At 31.9% G+C, this 20,095-nt stretch overlaps 2 protein-coding genes across 2 annotated transcripts in view; one reads left to right on the top strand and one right to left on the bottom strand.

Annotated features, from left to right (window-relative positions):
- nonC (serine/threonine-protein kinase Smg1) overlaps positions 1 to 20,095 on the bottom strand; it is a 341,011-nt gene that overhangs the window by 311,472 nt on the left and 9,444 nt on the right. The window lies entirely within an intron of this gene.
- Positions 11,970 to 18,660, top strand: LOC147063453 (histamine H2 receptor-like). The gene is made up of 3 exons (XM_085959666.1): positions 11,970 to 12,686; positions 16,762 to 16,932; positions 18,029 to 18,660. The coding sequence occupies exons 1-3, from the start codon at positions 12,087 to 12,089 to the stop codon at positions 18,581 to 18,583; spliced, it is 1,326 nt and encodes a 441-aa protein (XP_085815792.1). The 5' UTR covers positions 11,970 to 12,086; the 3' UTR covers positions 18,584 to 18,660.

Here is a 20,095-nt window from a genome sequence, read left to right as displayed (position 1 = left end):
ATACTTGATATTATATTTCACAATGTGAGGGAAACATCAATCGTAAAACAATTCTTTATATATGGTGAATACCTAGTGATATAAATTTAGTAAATAATCATAAATCTTTGAGATATTATATATTTATTTTTTTGATTTATATGTATGTTTGTCTGTCTGTCTGTAACGCATAAGCTGTCTTTCTATGACGCTCCTAATATGTTATAAACTCCTTGTCATGCGAAAGAGTTTGCGTCACAGAACAGATAATAAATAGAATACAAATAGGCTATATTCAATACGCCGCATGGTGAAGCAGGCTTTTGAATGTGAGTGTCCTAAGAAAATGAAGCACGCATTATGCACGTGCAATAGTGTGTGTAATACACCAACATTAAAGGAGCGTAAATGCATAAACCGAGAGCAGTTTTAAGTATTCGACGTTAAACGTATTCTGGACACGTGTGTAAGTTTAACCCGGATTCATCCTTACTCGGTTACCTGCTATCGCCTTACCCGTTGTATATTTCAGTTCCCATTATTTCTGAGTTCCCTGGTTTGCGTCTTTGTTGCGCGATCTCTTAATCTCGTATATGCATCTCGATCACACGCTTCTTAACCGATTCTAAGTATTGTATTAAAATCGACGCGTTCTTTAGTAAAGTTATGAACACGGTATATTGCTCTGTTTCTGACATACCAAAAAGTATAATTGTAAAAGTATAGCATTATTACGCTTATCGACAAGAATGTTCATAGGTGGCACTGCCACCTGGTCATTTTTCTAGTAATATTATATCAAATTCATCCAGTCTAAAAAAACGCGTGTATGTTAATATATAACGTTGCGGTGAATCATGTTTACGGAACAATTTTAGATTTAAATTAATATCATAACTATTGTGAAATAATATTATTGTTTAAAGAAAGAGTGTAGGTTTTCTTAAGGCTTATACCTCAGTTGAGGCATGGTCTAAAAAGATCGTGGCTAGGCGATGCGCGGATTGTGCAAATGACGCGTGCCGAACGAAATATAATGTGTCATATAAATCCAAAATGCGTCCATTTAATGTTCTGTGTATTGTTCTATTAGTAACAATAATAATAATAATATATTCATTGACATGTTTTCTTTTTCAATTAAATGGGTAACGTTTTTTAGTCACCTTTACACGATTTAAGAATTAATACCCCCCTCACCAACACGAAACAAATTGACGTGTTCACACCTCGACGTTCGCTCTCCGATTGCCAGCGAGTCCAAAATTTCGTCGCGCCTATAGTTGAAAATTCTTTGCCGTTTCACTGAAGTATCGCCTTAATGACATTACATATTACGAGGCATTGTTGTTACCTATCGACTAAACCCATGGGAACCTTTTTCTTTGTTAAACATGTAGAAAAAAACATGTGAAATCGCCAAACCGCAACGCCGTCAACAATTACAAAAAATGGATTTCTACCACACTAATGTCAATTCAAGTAATAATTATTATATTGCACTTTTATGGAGATAATATTATGTTATGCCCAATGCTCATAAAATGGTTATAAGAATATTATATGATTCTAAATATTATTATGGATAATATTTTTAGGTGTACCTACATAGATAGTAATGATTTTTTTTATTATAATATAATATAATAAAGGTATCCGGTTATCTTTTAAAAATAACTCAGAGTACGACTATTCATTCAATGCCATTTTTTTTGCAAAATCAATATTCTTCTCGTGCTAAAAAAACACAAAACAAAAAATGGCAAGAAAACACTACATAATAAAATCATTAATGGATTATATTCGGATGCGTAAGTGTTGAATTTATCGACGATAAATTCAACACTCAATAGAAAATTTATTGAACAAATAGTGAGTATTTTATATTATCTAGAGTTAAATAAATACATGTAAATATTATTTACAAAAAACAAGCACTTGCTTATTAATTACCTAATCGATGTGATGTTTTTTTTCCTTATAAACTTTGAATATTTAATTTGAAAAGACATCATATTAAATAATTAATTGACTGGCGCGTTTTAAAAGTACCTACTTGCAAAATACGCTTGGTCATTCATTAAATTTGTGGACGAGTATAAATTTGGATATAACTTTATCACAACATTGTTTTTATATTGACAGACTAAACATCAATATTACCCAGACTTATCACGTTGTAGTGAGTTATATGACTTTGAGAAATGTTATAATCAAACTATAAACTATAACGTATAATATTTTTGCCATTTTGTCCATATTGGGTACATGTGGTACGAGTACAGTAAGGTTAAGAAAAACCAGCCCGAATCAAGACCTTCAAGCCTCCACAAAGAAAAATCTATACTGTAATTCTTTTAAATGAATGAGACCTAAATCTTATTTGCATTTTATAATATACCCTTTGTTTGTTCACGCAATTCTCGATTGAGTATAAAATTCGTCACTTCAACGTGTCCAAAAATAATATGTTGTGATTTTATTATCTAGGATGCTTGCCATTTTTTTTTGTCAATAAAATACAGAATTAGCAAAATATATCAGCGGTCTTTCGTCAATTTAAGAGTAGTACAAAACTACACGTTTCATTAGAAGACTTCCCAGTAAACCAGGAATAGAATCTGCATTGATCAACTTTATAAAACTAACCAGCGCTTGTACCATGTGTCGCTCAGGGATGTTCCTTGGCGGCCGGGTATTTTACAATTACAACGTTTTTATTAGCTCGTTTCCTTGTTTGTCCGGTAGTTGTTTATCCGGTACAAATCTTGCAATCGATTTTTAACTAACTTCCCGACTAGCTAGACATTTGAAACTTTTAGAATATATCAGAACACGATGCCAATGCATTCTTTTAATACATTAAGCCATCTTTAAGTAGAATTGAATTCATTTTCAGTGTATTCTGTTTTGTATGAAAAGTTATTTCGGAAGAAATCCGTAATCCAATCCACTATTATTGGTTGCTAACTGGGTCGCCCTAGCAACTAAATTATTAATATATACGTGCGTTACTATGGAAATCAAAATGACATTATTCAGTACTTATTTCTATATTTGTTTGTTTATTATTTACTTCATATCAAGTACAAGTTTGAACATATTGAGCATAATAATTCAACAGAAAGTTTAAAAACGTATATAGAAAGTTCTTTTTATCTTGTAATTATTTACTATTATAATATGTCGCAACCCTTACATATTTAACGAAACACAAAATAATGTAAAATTCAGTTTCATTGCTCTTATAATGAGGTCGATTATTACAAATTTAGAAAATATCGCCATACATCATCACTCGATTATAAAATTGTAGATATTATCGGTGAATTCTAAATTGAAATATTTTTGACATCAAATAATGTTTTCAAACTTTGTTGTGCCGTTTTCAAGGTTACCGATTATTAAAGAAATATTAAATGACATAAGTAGGTACCTGAAACATTCAAATGTTATATGGAATTCTATTGCATTGGTTCTTCTGTAAATTATAAATAATAGGAAACTTCAAATATTTATATTTCGTGAATGAAACCACAAATTCGTTTCATTTTTCTTGCGTTGATCCTTAACTATGGTTAAGGAATCGTTGGTAAAAAATTCAGTGCTTAAAGCCTAGCGACACGAAGCCTTTGAATTCCGGACTAACTTTGTGTTTTATAATGTAAGATTATCAATATAATAATCCTATATAATAGTTTGGATTGACTATCCGAAAGACCTCACTTAGTAAAACTGTTTAGGTACCTATCCTGAAATTCCCAAGTTGCACTCAAAATATATTTACCAAAAAATACGGATTTTTTTCAAAACATTTAAAAATAAGATACATAGTGGAACGCAGATATATATATTACCAACCAGTCTGGTGTAGTATATATAATATATAGCACAACTACTCGCAAAAAAAGAGAAATATGATGAACGTAACAAAGGTATAAATTTGGGTACATGCTCTCTGAATGTACTAAAAGAATGTAGCAGTACCTACTAGCAGGCAGTAGACATGACCCGCTTTCTACAGAACACAGGGCTAGAATAATTTTACGAGATATTCTGTACTTTGCATTATTAAAAAACATGCTTGAGTAATCATTTTAGTTTTAGGCGAATGAATATGTTCATGCCAAAAACTTGTGTAGAATTCTCGCGGTTATTTAGATTCAATTTTACGCGCGAAAGAAAAATAGCGCGAAATTTAGTCTGGAAACTCGTCAGACTGCTAAACGTATTGCATACAAGATCTTTCTATTAGTTTAAAACACTTTACGTACCCGCGTCACTAAACGAATATAATTTACATAATAATCCAATTGAAAATTTTACTACTATACATGTATTATGGTTTTTTCGTATTACGCAATCATACAAAACACAGACTAAATATAATAATTAATGCACCGTTCGTGTTCAACATGACTCAATGTAGATAATATATACAAATTATATACAATTGAATCTCACTAATCCAGTCTATATTATATAAAATATTAATAAAGCAATATATTATATAATAAGAAGTGTTTTAACAAAATAATGTTTTATCAACAAGTCCTAAACTCTTAAGGCTATACCTCAGTTGAGGCACGGTCTAAACTAAAAAGATCGCGGGTGCAAATGACGCATGCCAAACGAAATAAAATTTGTCATATAAATCCAAAATGTGTCCATTTAATGTTCTGTTTATTGTTCTATTAGTAACAATAATAATATATTCATCCACATGTTTTCTTTTTAAAGTAAATGGGTAACGTTTTTAGTCATCTTTACACAATTTAAGAATTAATACCCCCGTCGCCATCACGAAACAAATTGACGTGTTCCCAACTCGACGTTCTCTCTCCGAATGGCAAAGAGTCCAAAATTTCGTCGCGCCTATAGTTGAAAATTATTTGCCATTTCACTGATGTATCGCCGTAAGTGACTATTTCCCGTTATTTACGCAAAAACAAAAATGTCCGAATTATTGGACGTGCCGGACCCAAGTACCGGATTTGTGAGATTCGACTGTACTTGCTTAATTTCTTTAATGATATTAACCGTCAATTCTTAGTAGAAAGACTGCATTCATTAAAATAAAAAAAAACAATATGTAGTATTTATTCCATATAGTTTATTTAATAATAACGAGGAATGGTTTCGCCCATTTCAATGGGTCAACTGATTCAAATTACACAATATTACATTTATAGTAACAAACTTTAAAGGCGAATTACTTATTGAAGATATTAATAATAATTTTAATATTGCACATTGTATTAGTTGACGATGTGCCATTCAAGCGAACGAAACCGGTCATGTTTATTAATGTGGAATAAGTAGGTACTACGTAATCTGTTTAATTTCAATTAGTAGGTACTGGCTTCACATAATATAATAATGCAATATTATAACATATTATAGGTATATGCATATTCAAAACAAAATATATACAATTTCCGTTCGTTGTGAGTGTTATCAAAGTACTTACGTATAATTAGTTTACAACTGTAGTCGAAAGTTTTCATACAAATCGATACAAACAGCTTTGATGAAAAGCTCACATCAAATTTATTAAAGTACTGTTGATGGATAAGATCTGAGCCTTTAATACATAATCACTTTGAATATAACCCGATAACGGTTTCCTAGAGTTATATTATAATATGGCAGCTGGCCAAATATGGTTTTACGTAATACCTGGCAGGTTAACAGATCTGAGTAAATGCAGGTAAAGCATTTAAAATATTTTGAGCGGTAATTCTATGAATTTCTATGACAAAGTAATAGTGCAGTTAATAAGATACCTTAATAACTAATAAAATACTGAGCCAATAGTTACTATTACGTTTTCCAAGTATCGTAGGCAGAATTTAAAATATAAAATACGTATGTCATAATATGCTATTGTTAGTTCTTACGCTGGTACAAAAAGCTTCGTAACACATTGAAAAGCCGATAAAAACTCAAGCTTTATGTTGGTGCTCAAGCTTTCAATCTGGTCCAAGCTTATACGTAACTCTATAGTTTTTTTTTTAATGTGTAATAAAAATTTATCGTAAATTGATCGTGTATTTTAGGTAATAATAAAATTAATAGCAAGTAAAGCAATTAATTAAGCAGGAATTTACATTTCGATTGTTTATATTGCAATAGAATCGTTATCTTTTATTTATTATTAAAGGTAATTATAGTGATCAAAGCTGTTTTTATTGATTGGAATGGAATGGACAGCAATGGATTGCATGATGAAATTATATAATATTAACGAGTAAAGCCGCGTCAAGCGAAGAGCATCTTTATAATATTATGTTCAATGTCTCTGAACGTGTCGGGAAACTTACAAAATATATTAATTGTTCAATTAGAAAATACATAATTTAAAAAAAACATTTCTGAGAAAATATATAACATTTACAATACAAAAGACGATTGCTAATCGTAACTCAATGTAGAAAGCGCTTCAGAGAGTATTGTAAGAGCCATTAGTTAAAATTTGTCGCAATTAGATAGGATGCCTATAGCATTGTGGTCGATGTGCGTGGGCGCGAATCCCGAGAGATGCAGGTTCGATTCCTGCTGGGTGTCGTATTTTTTTTTCAAAAAAGATTTTTCTATTGATTATATATTTTCTCAGAAGTATTTTCAAAATTATGTAGGTGTGTTCAATAAAAAGGATGTTACATTCTTAAATTTTGTGAATTATTCGTTGAATAAAAAAATAGTAAATCAAATAGAAAATTTCGGGAACAATAAAAAATTTGATACGGCGATCGAACTCGAATCGTTTATAATATACACTGTTCAATATCCACCGAACCGATGTACCCTCGTCTTAACTATGTATAATTACCACGTTTTTCTTAGCTCGTATTCTTGTTTGTCCGGTGGTTGTTTATCCAGTAACTAAGTAGTTAACTAACTTACCGACTAGCTAGATATTTGAAACATTTAGAATATACCAGAACACGATGCCAATGCATTATTTTAATGCTTTTAGTCATCTTTAAGTAGAATTGAATTCATTTTCAGTTAATTTTGTTTTGTATGATAAGTTATTTCGGAAGAAATCCGTAATCCAATCCACTATTATTGGTTGCTACGGGGGTGGTCCTAGCAACTAAATTATTAATATATACGTGCGTTACTATGGAAATCAAAATAACATTTCAGTATTCTATATTTGTTTGTTTGTTGCAAAATAGCAAAAAAAATGGATTGTTGACAATTGCCTTATTTGTCCTAAATTATTAATACATAATATTGTCAATTTTATATAATTCAACAGAAAATTTAAAAACGTGGTATATAAAAAGTTCTTTTTATCTTGTAATTATTTTATTATAAATTGACTAGGTACACAGTTTTAATATATTTGTATTAATTATTTGGTATAGCACGGACGAAATTAATTTACGTATTAGTATTATACGATATGTATGATTTATGATGTCCGAATCCATTGAAATGAGTAATTATGTATTAGATACATGAAGCTATATTAATATATAGAAATACATAAATTATTACTGTGCGACCCAACACAACATGTGTGTCTATTCCATACTTATGAGCAAAATATTGGTGCTGTTAAAATATAGCATTTTTGCAACAATTATAAACTTCTTATTGTAATTGTTACAATAAGTGCTAATACTTTGATACAGACCTACACTAAGTTTGATAATATTTATCATTTTATCACTTTAGCGGTCGATTAGTATAGAATAGACCCACTGAAATGAAAAACTTTTGTTCATTCAAGTCAATAACCGAAATTATCTCATTTAAAATTTATTGCATTCACCATCATGGCATTAAAACACCGTGTTATACCTAAAACTCGTGTACGTGTCCATCGCTAAATAAACGAAAAACTGACAGAAAATCATTTATTATTGAACTGAAAATACTGCGCCCTTTACTTACGCAGCACTTTCCCTACCCTCGATGGTACATATTTAAGTAAAAATATCGAGCCTAATTTGAACTATCGCGTTACTTAATATATCAATGTCACAGGCGAAAGACGTGTTTAAAATAGGAATGATTTTTGACAATTCACAATTATTATTATAAATGGTTTGAGTCTAATGTTTGATTTAAATTTACCCAAAATAAACTTACTAATGTGTTTAAATCGACATCGCTATCCAGTTCCAAAAGCAATCCCTCTTGGATTACCACTAGATTTACAAACTGTGTCAAATACTATGATAATTATCTGAATTCGCAAATAAAGTAGACTTCAAAGGATAGTTAGGTTTGAAAATAAACACGCTCGAATGAAGTGTCAAGTGAGGGGACATTTGGGAAATCTCAGTGCAAAAAGTTTTCTGAAGCAAATAATACGTATTCGGATTTAGACCAATTGGACATAGGCCGCACTGAAGCATCGTCATATTTCCCGCAGGTACCTACACATTTAGCATTTTATAATTAGTATTGAAAGTGTACAAAATATGAATGAATTTTAATGTGCCGACTAGAGATTCCAATCCCGGGATCCCGAGCTATTTTCAATACCTATGAATCCCGGGATTGATAAACATAATCCCGGGATTTCGGGATTGATTTTTTTATCAATTTTTATGGAAAATAAAATAAAAGCGAAAATATAACAGAAAAAATACTTTTAATAAAAAATAACTACATTAGAAATAAACTGAGTTTGAATGAAGTTTGATTTATACCCATGTGTAGGTTGCCGATTAATTTTATTTTTTCACATAAATTATTAAAAATGAGAAAGATTGGAAAAAAGCAATGCTTCGCACTTTTAACAAAGTAATTCCACCGTGACCTCATACGTTTTACGGCAATTTCATATTTGGCTGACTAATTAGATTTATGAAGCGGAAAGGCCATAAGTACGCCATGCTTATTTGCTTTCTATTTTAAATCTCGCTAATCCATTCGTTAAGTCTTTACTATCAGAAACAGCAATCTCGTAATAAATTCACATTATTATTTATATATATATATATATATTTAATAATATTTACTCCATTAAACTTATGTATTTCCAAGATTGAACGTAGATATACAATATTAACAATAAATGTCTTAAATATTATAAATTATACTAGATTTATTTTTGACCGATTTCATCAATGTTATGTGTAAATATAAAAATTGTATATTAACAATGGAAAAAAATGCCAATCCCGGGACCAGTCCCGGGATCCCGGGATTGTCAAATTGTAATCCCGAAATCCCGGGATCAGAATTTCGGCTCGGGATTGGATTCCCTAGTGCCGACAACCATATTGTTTGTTATTTGTACTTGTTCTTTTTGTACTTTTTCAAGTCGAATTAATATTTGGCCATTACAATTATATTTGTTTCAAGCGTTTGTCGATTTACCTAGAAAACTGAAATAAATTAAGAAAACAGTAATGAATAGAATCACATTCAAAAGAATGTTTATATTTTAGTTTGATAACGTAATGCGAAAAGAAGCACAGTATTGGAATCAGATTGTGGATTTTTTTTTCAATTATTTGCAAAATGAACCTGGTTATTATTTTCCAAATATTTCCAAAGTCACGCATATAACAATAATAATTATTGTATATAAAAATTTACAAATTCAGCGGTATATTTGATTTGTACCTTTTCTAATTTTTGCATTGTAGTAATTGATTTTGGACGCCTATCCCCTTTCCTTTCGTACACCGCTTCTAATATTATAATAATTATATCTATAAATATAGACGCAAATGTACTTATAGATATAAAGGTGAAAGAAAAAACTCGAAGAAAAAAGATGGGATCTCTAACATCCATTTCTATTAATGAACGATCGACTTGATTCAATTATGTTACCTTTAGATTGTATGGATGCTATTGAAAAATCAAACATAATATGCCTACTAGTTGATTGATAAAGTAGCATCGTACGTGGTATTGCAGAGTTACGACTGTGTAATATTTAAAAAAAAATACATAATTGTTATTCTTATTAAGAAGTATTAATATACCTGTATGTAATTGTAGAATGAATACATATTTAGTACTTTCGTATCATTGCCACTGATGGATATATCAGATCATCTAACATAATATTTCCAATGTATTTCATTGAATACCACTAAGTAAATTCGATTTCAATTAAATGCATATTCTTGTTATCTTTATTCCCGTGTTGTATCTAAATGCATGGTCAATTCTTTGCGACTGACACATGGATGTATCGGAGTAGCCTCCGCCGTCACGTGTCGGTCGCAATCGACTTTGGGCGGAAGGTCAGGGGCGCGGGCGGCAAACAAAACGGTACCCAAAGCCAGCTGCGAGAGCCAAAACTGAAAGCCAGGCGGGAAAGCAACTGGCTACCGTGCAGCGGCGACGCGGCGTCGCGACGCTGGCGAAGGGGAGCGGGTGGGGGCGGGGGCGCCGTCTAAAACACGACTTTTCACGGTCGCCCCTGCTCAGTCGATATGCAGGAAAACGCGCGGATTATGTAACTTGTTGACGGCTATCGGAAAACTTTTCAGATAAAGTTTACCATTGCCGAGAACTTTAATCAATTAAAACAATCAAATAGTTTTATAAAGTTAATCCTGAGTTTCATTCCTGTTTTAATATCCCTTGTGCCTAAAGAAAATAATCTGTATTTATCCATACATTAATTTTTTATATTAAATGTTAAATTATATATACCTAATATACATTTTAAAAGACATATTTTGTTGTAATTTTACGCAATTCGGTACTTAATTTGTAATTTTAACACAGAACCAGTTAACGGATATTTTCAATGTTTGATTAGTTCAAAGTATCCGTCAAAATAAAACCAGTCTTTGTTAAAATTATAAATTGTTTTAAAAGTGGGAAAAAGTTATACCTATATCTAAATGTTTCGTTTCTTAATCTTACTGTCTTTCCGTCATATATTAACAGTTATTTATATTAATATTAATACTATCGACCGAAGGTACTTGATGGAATTGGAATTTAAATTCTAATTGATTTAAATTTTGTAATTCAAATGGAATAGTACAAAACTTAAATCCATTAGAAGTTATTTTATATATATTACATTACGTTGAAACTATTATTGTATTATTTAATTAAACACTTTAATTCAATACAAATCCTGGTGGAAAGACATTGTACTAGATAAAATTAAACACAATATAATATAATAGATATTACGTATTATTTTATCTTACAAGCGCTTAATGCCATGTTAATCCGGTGACCTGAAATAACCGAGAGAAAAAATCGATAAAGCATTATTAACCTGACAGTATTTCATTCAAATATAACATTAGTTTTAAAAAATATATACATAGAACCATTTTATAAAACGTTGAATTGCGATAATAATATAAAAGCCACTAGAATTTTACTACAGCTTTATCTATCTTATCTGCCAAAATATAATAAAATTGGTTGATTAATTTTCACAAGAATATGTTCTGAATCGATGTATGAATCCCTCACTCATTTCACTGGTATAATTGATAGGTAATCAATACTAAAATGTGTACTTCGTTGCAGGTTGTAGTACGAATTTAGGATTCACGAACAAATTAGTGAACTGTGACAGTAGTCAGAAGAAAATGTATTACAGAAACCTTTTTTGAATCCTGTTCGCCGGAATAATTTATAAGTTTTTTAAAGTTTTGGCCTGTCGTAAGCTAATCTGTTTTGTAATTTGTTTCAGACATTTTGGAAAAGCATCGAGGGGAGATGGATCCGACCGGTCGAGAACTTCAAAAAAGTCCTCATTTCTCAGAGGTCATTGACTATCATAGGTCAAGGTCGAACTCTCCGCGGCGTGGACTGAGCGATGTGAAATTAATATTTAAACACTGGGATTGTCTGTGGTCACAACACATACAAATGCAATGAAATCTAAACAAACTTACTAGACGTGTCGAAGCGAATACTCAACAGTATTTTTAATGTGCTAAATATCAAAATTTAGAAGCCATATCAGAATTTAAATAATATTAAATTAGTGTACGTGTAAAATAAATCAATGTGAAATTTGTAAAAAATAAATAAAAGTTTATTTATATAAATTAAGTTATAAATAAGAAAATATGCATTCCATAATATAAAATCGTATTATATTTTATAAAATTAAAAATAAATTGTTAGAAAAAAAATCATTTAAAATGGAGGCAGCGATATTGGCAAATATCACGTTATTCAAAATTCGGGAGGAGGGTAATAATTTTACGGAAACTTTAGGAAACAGTAGTGCTTCGGAAACTATGTTCAGGCCTGACAACATGACGAATGTAGCTGATACGGAATCTTTCTGGTTGTGGACGATTGTCGACGGACTCCTAATGGTGGTGATCTTGTGCGGTAATACCTTAACAATTCTAGCAGTGACGTTAAGCAGACGGTTATCGAGTCTAATATCAAATCAGTTCGTGCTAAACCTCGCCGTGTCAGACTTGACCGTCGGCCTAACGATACCCTACCACCTGGCCTTCTATCTGAACCAAGAGTTGAGTGATATAAAGTTCACGTGCGTACTGCGGTTTATCCTGATCACGCTGGCGTGCTGCGCGTCCATCTTCAACCTGACCGCCATCGCCGTGGACCGGTACATCGCAATCCTGCACCCGCTCCACTACAGCAGGTATATGAGCAAGGCCGTGACGAGGACCCTCATGTCCATCGGGTGGACGCTGGCCGTGGGCTTCAGCGCGGTGCCGATCTTCTGGAACAACTTTGACTCGGTAGACATGTGCATAATGCACAAGGTACCATTTCACTTTTAGTTTTTTCCTAATTTTAATTTGACCCCGAATACCGTTGCTTCATGGATAGATACGTTATCGATTCAGTGTCATTTTTAACCAACCCCGAAGGCGTGTCTTTCCTCATTCATTTGTTACTTACATTAATTCAAACATAGCTCATTTGTGCAGTTGCAAATAAGAAAATTTATGTGTAATTCATTTCTTTTGAGAAGATTTTTTGTATCTTTATCTATTAAACTTACGTTTTGTGAGATTTAGATAGGTACACTTTTAATAACATTTTTGTATCTTACATACAAATCTAAAATGCAATTAAAAACGTTATTCATTATAAGAATTACTCACTCGCGAAACGCCTCTAACAACCGTTTACATTGTAGAACTCCACTATACCAAATGGCAAATGACAAACAAAACATAGTTGTGTTATTTATAGTTTCAAAAAACATTTCTATATCGTTTGTGTTGTCACTGCGTGTTCTTCCTCCTTCATCGACATTTCGATCTCACTTGCAGACTCCATTCTCAAGAGAATCTAATCTCTCGAGAATGGACTCTACAACGAGCCCGAAACTTCAAGGAAAAAAGGACGAAGATTACGCGGAGACAACTCAAAAATATATTACAATAACAAACAACCGCGAAAATATCAAACATTATAAACAATTGCTATACTTGTATTTTTTTTGGTTTCTCAATAAATTATTATCAAATAACATTAAAGAAGATTCTTTACACCAAGTTTAAAAAACACTTAATCGAAAATGTTTAGTCTGTGAAGTGTCGGGTATCATGTCACTTTAAGTTTTCTTATTTTTATTTGGCCTTTTAATTGTGTTAATTATTTTTTTAATTAGACACCTCCTTATAGTTTCTTGTAGTAAAAATTATTTACTTGACTGTACACTATAATCGTATCTACTGTATACCTAGCTGCATAATATTTAATCAGTTCACAGAATGGTAGTACCTATCAGGGAACGTTCAATTTAATACACAAGGCATAATAGTATATTGTATCGCTCTTTTTTATGCATTTGTGATAACTGATAAGCCTTTTCATAAAGTTACTCGTATACCTAATATACGAAATGTGGCTTGATGTTATGCCAACAACTTTCCTTTATACTGATATGCCTACTACAAGACCTGTTAAGTAGTTAGGTATAACAATTAGGGATTGGAATACCGGTATCCAGGTATTTATCAATACCGTAATACTGGTTTAAAAATACAAAATATCGATATTTTCTGAATTAAGAAAGCTGACAAATTGGAAAAAAAACTATTTCCATTACGATTAAAGTGAAATAATAACATGAAAATTCACCACTTATTTATTTTGGGCGGAAAAGCTCTCTACTGTGGTTTTGCTTGGATTTTTTTAAGAAGAGCTAAAATAAGGCTCTCTCTGAACAAAAACGAACCATACATGCGAGTGAGAAAGCATTCGGCACGCTTATATCTCTACAATATGCATTAGAGTAAGATTGAATTTCTACGGCTGAATTAAATAATATGTTTGGCGACATGCACTTGAATGAATCCATTCATTCAAAAACTGCGAGCATGTATTGGCGAAATTTATTGTTTTTGTGTTAAATATAAAGTTAGTGGTAATTATTTTTAGTTAATTTAGTAGAAAATATGGTTAACTATGTTGTGTTTAAATTTGGTAGCCGTACAACATAATGGTATAACCATAACGTTTCATAGTTAAGTTGGTAATAATAAAATTGAGGTTCTTGTGTGCATTATACGCAAGAAACACGGGTTCATTTTGCTGAAAAATACCCACTCTCTTTATATTATTAGTCTAGTTCTCTCCTGACATTGATTTCTGGATGGTATTTCTTTTATTTTGTGTGAAAACTTGAGGGCACTCTAAGAGGGCAACGCGAAATAGTTTTCATGATGTTTTTAACAAATACCTAAATATCGGTATTAGTGTATGTTAGTTCGGTATTGCAATCCCTAGTTGTAAAAATAATATTGAATTTTAATGAATATGTAGCAATCTTTACTAAACGTTAAAAATGTAGCAAACACATAATATGCTTTTTGTTTAAATTAACTCATTTTTCATAATTAATTTTATTTCATTCACTCAGATTTTAATAAATAAGTTAGATGTACAGCTCTGTGTGCTAAGTAATTCAAATTCCCGTGTGTATTTCACATGCGAAAGTACATTAACAATACTTGTGTTGTTACGCCTGTTTACAGGATGGAAGAAATTGGCTTATTTTCTATGTCGAAAAGAAGTGACTTAACATTATTATGTCACATGCAAAAACACGAACAAAATAAATTCTTACCAATGGTGTGGTGTATAAGGAAATAAAACGTCTTCAACCGTTATGCTTTATTAACCGAGGACAAAAACATCCAAAGAACTTTTAAAACAAAATGGTAATCGTGATGTGATTCACCCCAAACATTATTATCAAGTGCCTCGGGAAGGCTTTATATCACAATTTTCTTACTACTTGGCAATCATTGATACGATATGTACGTGGTAGAACCTGTGTTATCTGACAAGAAACAAACTTTTGTAAATTCTACAGTTTCAAGTAGTATGACATTTTGGAGACGTTTCTTGCCATGAACCCGTCATCGCAAATCACAACATATCCTTCCCTGAAAGTATTAAGGCTATAGCTCAGTTGAGGCATGGTCTAAAAAAATCGTGGCTAGGCGATGCGCGGATTGCGGGTCGCGGGTGCAAATAACGCATGCCGAACGAAATATAATTTGTCATATAAATCCAACATGCGAACATTTAATGTTCTGTTTATTGTTCTATTAGTAACGATAATAATATATTCATTGTCATGTTTTCATTTTCAAGTAAATGGGTAACGATTTCAGTAATCTTTACACGATTTAAGAATTAATACCCCCGTCGCCATCACGAAACAAATTGACGTATTCACACCACGACGTTCGCTCTCCGAATGCCAGTGAGTCCAAAATTTCGTCGCGCCTATTGTTGAAAATTATTTGCCGTTTCACTGATGTATCGTCTTAACTGAAGTTTACAAGATCGATTGTTATTGGATTTTTCGAGACTTATATACTACTCACATTGTAAATTTGTCCCGAAACATTTACAAACATGTAGAATTTATTTAAGTGTAATACACATAATGTATTCAGGAATTATTACTTCAATTGTTACATAATGTAATCATTAAATCAGTGGTTTTAAAAACGTGCCCTTCTGCGCCACACAAAATTTAAAATATTTAAAGACTTCAAATCAAACAATCTTAATTCCATTGTCATAATAATTCGCATACATCGATAACTGTTTTTTTTTTAAGATGATAACGCAATTTCAACTCAACATATAGGTACTTATTACTCTTCTCTTATCCACAGGCATTACGCATGGAGTCGAAATCGGATATGAACTCACTTTCTCTGTTTACCGGGAATTGGGGTAGCTGCGTCTAGTTTATTTATAAGATTTTAGAAACTGTGTATTGTTTAACCCCTTTGACTAATTAATACTGACGTAGTATGAAATATTAATGTCCAACCTCATTAGTTTTAAATTAGTTTTAAATTAATTTTAAATTAGTCTGTTATTGGGAAGGTATTATTGGACGGATAATTATTATGTACCTATTGTTATATTATTTCTATCGCTTTGAATTTTGTTTGATAAATATTGTTTTAAAAAAATGTATTCAGTTGAAAATGTCCCACTGAGGCGGACGAAACCGGTCCTAATATATTAATTAAAGTGGCATAAGTACTATAAAAAAATTGCGTTTTATTAAATAAAAACAACAATACAATGCAGTTCCACCATGAATTGACAGTTCACAAAATAAAAGAAACTAATTAATACAGAAAGAATAATAGTTTTAAAGAGCAATAGGTGTATTTATTTATCATACAACCTTGTCACGACGGGTAATTGAATTTAGAAATAGGTAGATAGTATAAAAAATAAACTCGGCCTTTCCTTGTAATAATGTAATATGCCCGCTCGGTGAAAAAGTTAAGGGTCATATTGTAATAGTGGAAATATATTGCTAAGATTATTTTTTTCTTTTTCCTTTAGGTTTTCCCCAAGGAGTATACGATTAATGTGTTGGTGCCGGTGTTCTCTGTGATATGGCTCGTGATGTTGGTGCTGTACTGGAGGATATGGAGAGAGGCGGCCCTGCATGCCAAGAGAATGAGGACCACTACCTGCTGTCCGGCAGGGCCAAACGACTGGAAGAGCGTTCAGGTTGGTCATCAGTCATCACCATGTCATCACATACCAAACAATTATTTACGAATTCACATAATAAAGGTGGCTCACGAAATGCCAGAGAATGCTGTAGAGTGGATGTATTGCTTCGGTAATTTGCGGTCCGTGTGACCGGACTCTAATAACTGCTCAAAGCTTCAAATCTAAGTACACAATGGATTTGATAAATTTTCACGACAACCTGCACATAACATAATTTTATTGTTTATTACGTAGGTAATAATAAAAATATTATTATTTTAACAATACGTAGGTATTGCCAAAGTATAAACAGGAAAGAAACCAGGGAGTGTATTCGATTTAATAAACTATTTTTTTTATTCTACAAATAATTCACAAGGTTTGAGAATTCAACCTTTTTTTTCTTTTATGGTATTAAGTGCTAGTACCTACTATAAAATTATGTTTTATTTAAATTAATAATAGTAACACTATTCATTGAACATATATAATTGGAAAATATCCCATATATATATATACTACAAAAGTGAGCACACTTAAGGCAGCTGTTATGCATTATCCATTGGTGAGTGTGCATAGTGCCTGAAGATGCCAAAAGGCAAAAGCTGGGTCGCAAAAAAAATATCAAATGGAAAAGTACACAATTTTAATAAATTAGAAGATTATATCTACCTAATTTAGTTGTTTTTAATCTAACTTTGATTAGAAACCATTATAATGAATTTATACCATGTAAACATTGCAAATGCTGGTTCAATTAAAAATAACACTTATTTACTCGTCGAGGATGTATTTTTTATCAAATCTCATAAAAAAACTAATCCAGAAATTACAGCATTTTCAATCCCGTGATTTCTGGATTATGATATCGTGCGAAAATCCGGAATTGCAAACCCTAAAATAAACAAGGTGTATTCGAAGGATTCTTATAAGCGAAAGATCTGTAGAAGTCTATTTAGCTGGGTTTCAGTATAATAACATTATGAATTATGATTTAATACTTGTATATGAATTTTCTATCACCTGTGTATTATACGAATTGCAATCAATTCCCCATGCCAATTTAACTTTGAAGTTACTTTATAACTAATTATATTTGTTTTTGTTTCAGGTGGTGCTGATGGTCCTCGGCAGCTTTTCAATATGCTGGATGCCGTACGTGACTGTGATCTGCTGGCAGACGTTAGGCAACCCGAGCTCAGAAGATTCCCAATTAATCTACAAGGTCGTGTTCTCACTCGCGATGGCCAACTCTGGCATTAATCCACTCATCTACGCGTGGAAGAACACTGGATTTCGGCGAGCATTTCTCCTGTTGTTACGTTGCCGGCACCCTGACAGTTCTACATACGACGGGGGTTTCAGAAACGAAAGAAAACTACCTCTCGATACAATCAGCAGGCCGGACACGATAGCCGATGCACCGCGGCCGTCTTTAAAAATAGACACAGAAAACCAGACCAACAACAACGGAGTGAAAAGCGAGCGGTGTCGGATCATAGAGAACCTAGCGTACGACGGAGGTCTTCCGGAGGGAACGACGCGATGCCATATCATAGAGAATTTAGGCTTTGAGGAGGGACCAGAAATGGGTAGAATGAGAATGATGGACTCGCCCGATAGCAAATTGGAGACGCCCTCCGACGGGCGGGAGTGCAACGTCTGAAGCAACTGTAGTGATTGCAGAGATTGGAATTTTATTTTTATTCACGAAACTTCTTGATGTGCAGTATACATAATCGTAATAAATAATAATAATAAAAAAAACATCTACAAATTATTTATTTTGACCCCGTATTGAATGTCCCTTTACATTTTTTGATATTCCAAACTCAAACAATACTATTATCTAAATCAGAGATTTTCAACAATAGAGAAAAACACAAATGTTATGTAGGTATATGAATAGGCTTACAGGTTCCAAGAAGAACAAGTAACCCTATTATTTTGGTTGAAAAATACTTACTAAGAAATAAACATTATACTATATTATCCTCAGTTGGTTTTGTTATTGCAATGTTAAATATATCTAGATTCTCGGTAGCTAAGTTGATTTAGTGAAAATCTACTTATAATAAAAACATATTTTACTTTTAATATCAAAATATGGTAGAACCAGAACCCAATATAACTAGGTAGGTACAACTAACTATCATTACGAAAATGTTAATGTTATGTTACATGAGATGTTTAAAACAGTAAATATTATCATAATGATGCAAATAGGTAATTAAAATTCAAAGTTTCTTCCGGTGAAGTCATTCCTGGTTTAAAAGAGCATTTAGGTATACATCAACCATAACTCGTTAACACCTCAGATAGAAATGTGAACTTATACCAAATAAATATGGTTGCAAAGTTTCTTCCGGTGAAGCCATTCCTGGTTTAAAAGAGCATTTAGGTATACATCAACCATAACTCGTTAACACCTCCAGATAGAAATGTGAACTTATACCAAATAAATATGGTTGGAATGAACTAACTTATAATATGTACTAGATAGATATTGATATGAACTTTAGATAACTACAGAAGTGCTGTCCAAAGTGACCTCACTTAATAGATATTTATATATTATAAATATAGGTAACAAAATATAGTAGTTCATAATATCTGATTTAAAAAATAATACAATCAGGTGAATGAACGTAGTGCCTGAAGATGTTAATAGACGATGCTAAAATCGATTGAAAAGGAAAACAACAAAACAAAATCATAGTTGCATTCAAGGATAGATATAATATTCACACCAGAGGAACTTAGATTTATATGCCTGCCTACCTACCTACCGAAAAATGAAGTTTAGATAGGTATTGCATTTAATACTCACTCAACAAAATAGTACTAAACTATTTCAAAATTTAAATTTACAACATGTTATAGAAAGCTTTTTTTGCTACCACAATAGTAAAACCGGCTATAGAAATTAAAAGTAAAGTTTAAACTCCCAGTAAGATCAAATTATGAAATCAGGATTTTCAGTAATAATTTAGGGAAAAATTATTTAATGTAGTATGTAAAAGGTGACATGCACAATAAAAAAATCGTATAAGTCATAATGGACGGTGGAGTTCCCATACATCCCAAAAGTAATGTTTTGTAGAGGGTTTACATTTATTTTTAATACTGAATACAAGCATTTACAAAAGTCACTATATGCCACTGACACATATATCGT

This window comes from Rhyacophila brunnea, unplaced genomic scaffold (genome assembly GCF_057557595.1).
Source record: "Rhyacophila brunnea isolate RB1 unplaced genomic scaffold, BYU_Rbru_1.0 scaffold_9, whole genome shotgun sequence".
Taxonomy (NCBI): Eukaryota; Metazoa; Arthropoda; class Insecta; order Trichoptera; family Rhyacophilidae; genus Rhyacophila; species Rhyacophila brunnea.
The sequence above is the reverse complement of the archived record's forward strand: the minus strand, read 5'-3'. Positions and strand labels throughout refer to the sequence as shown.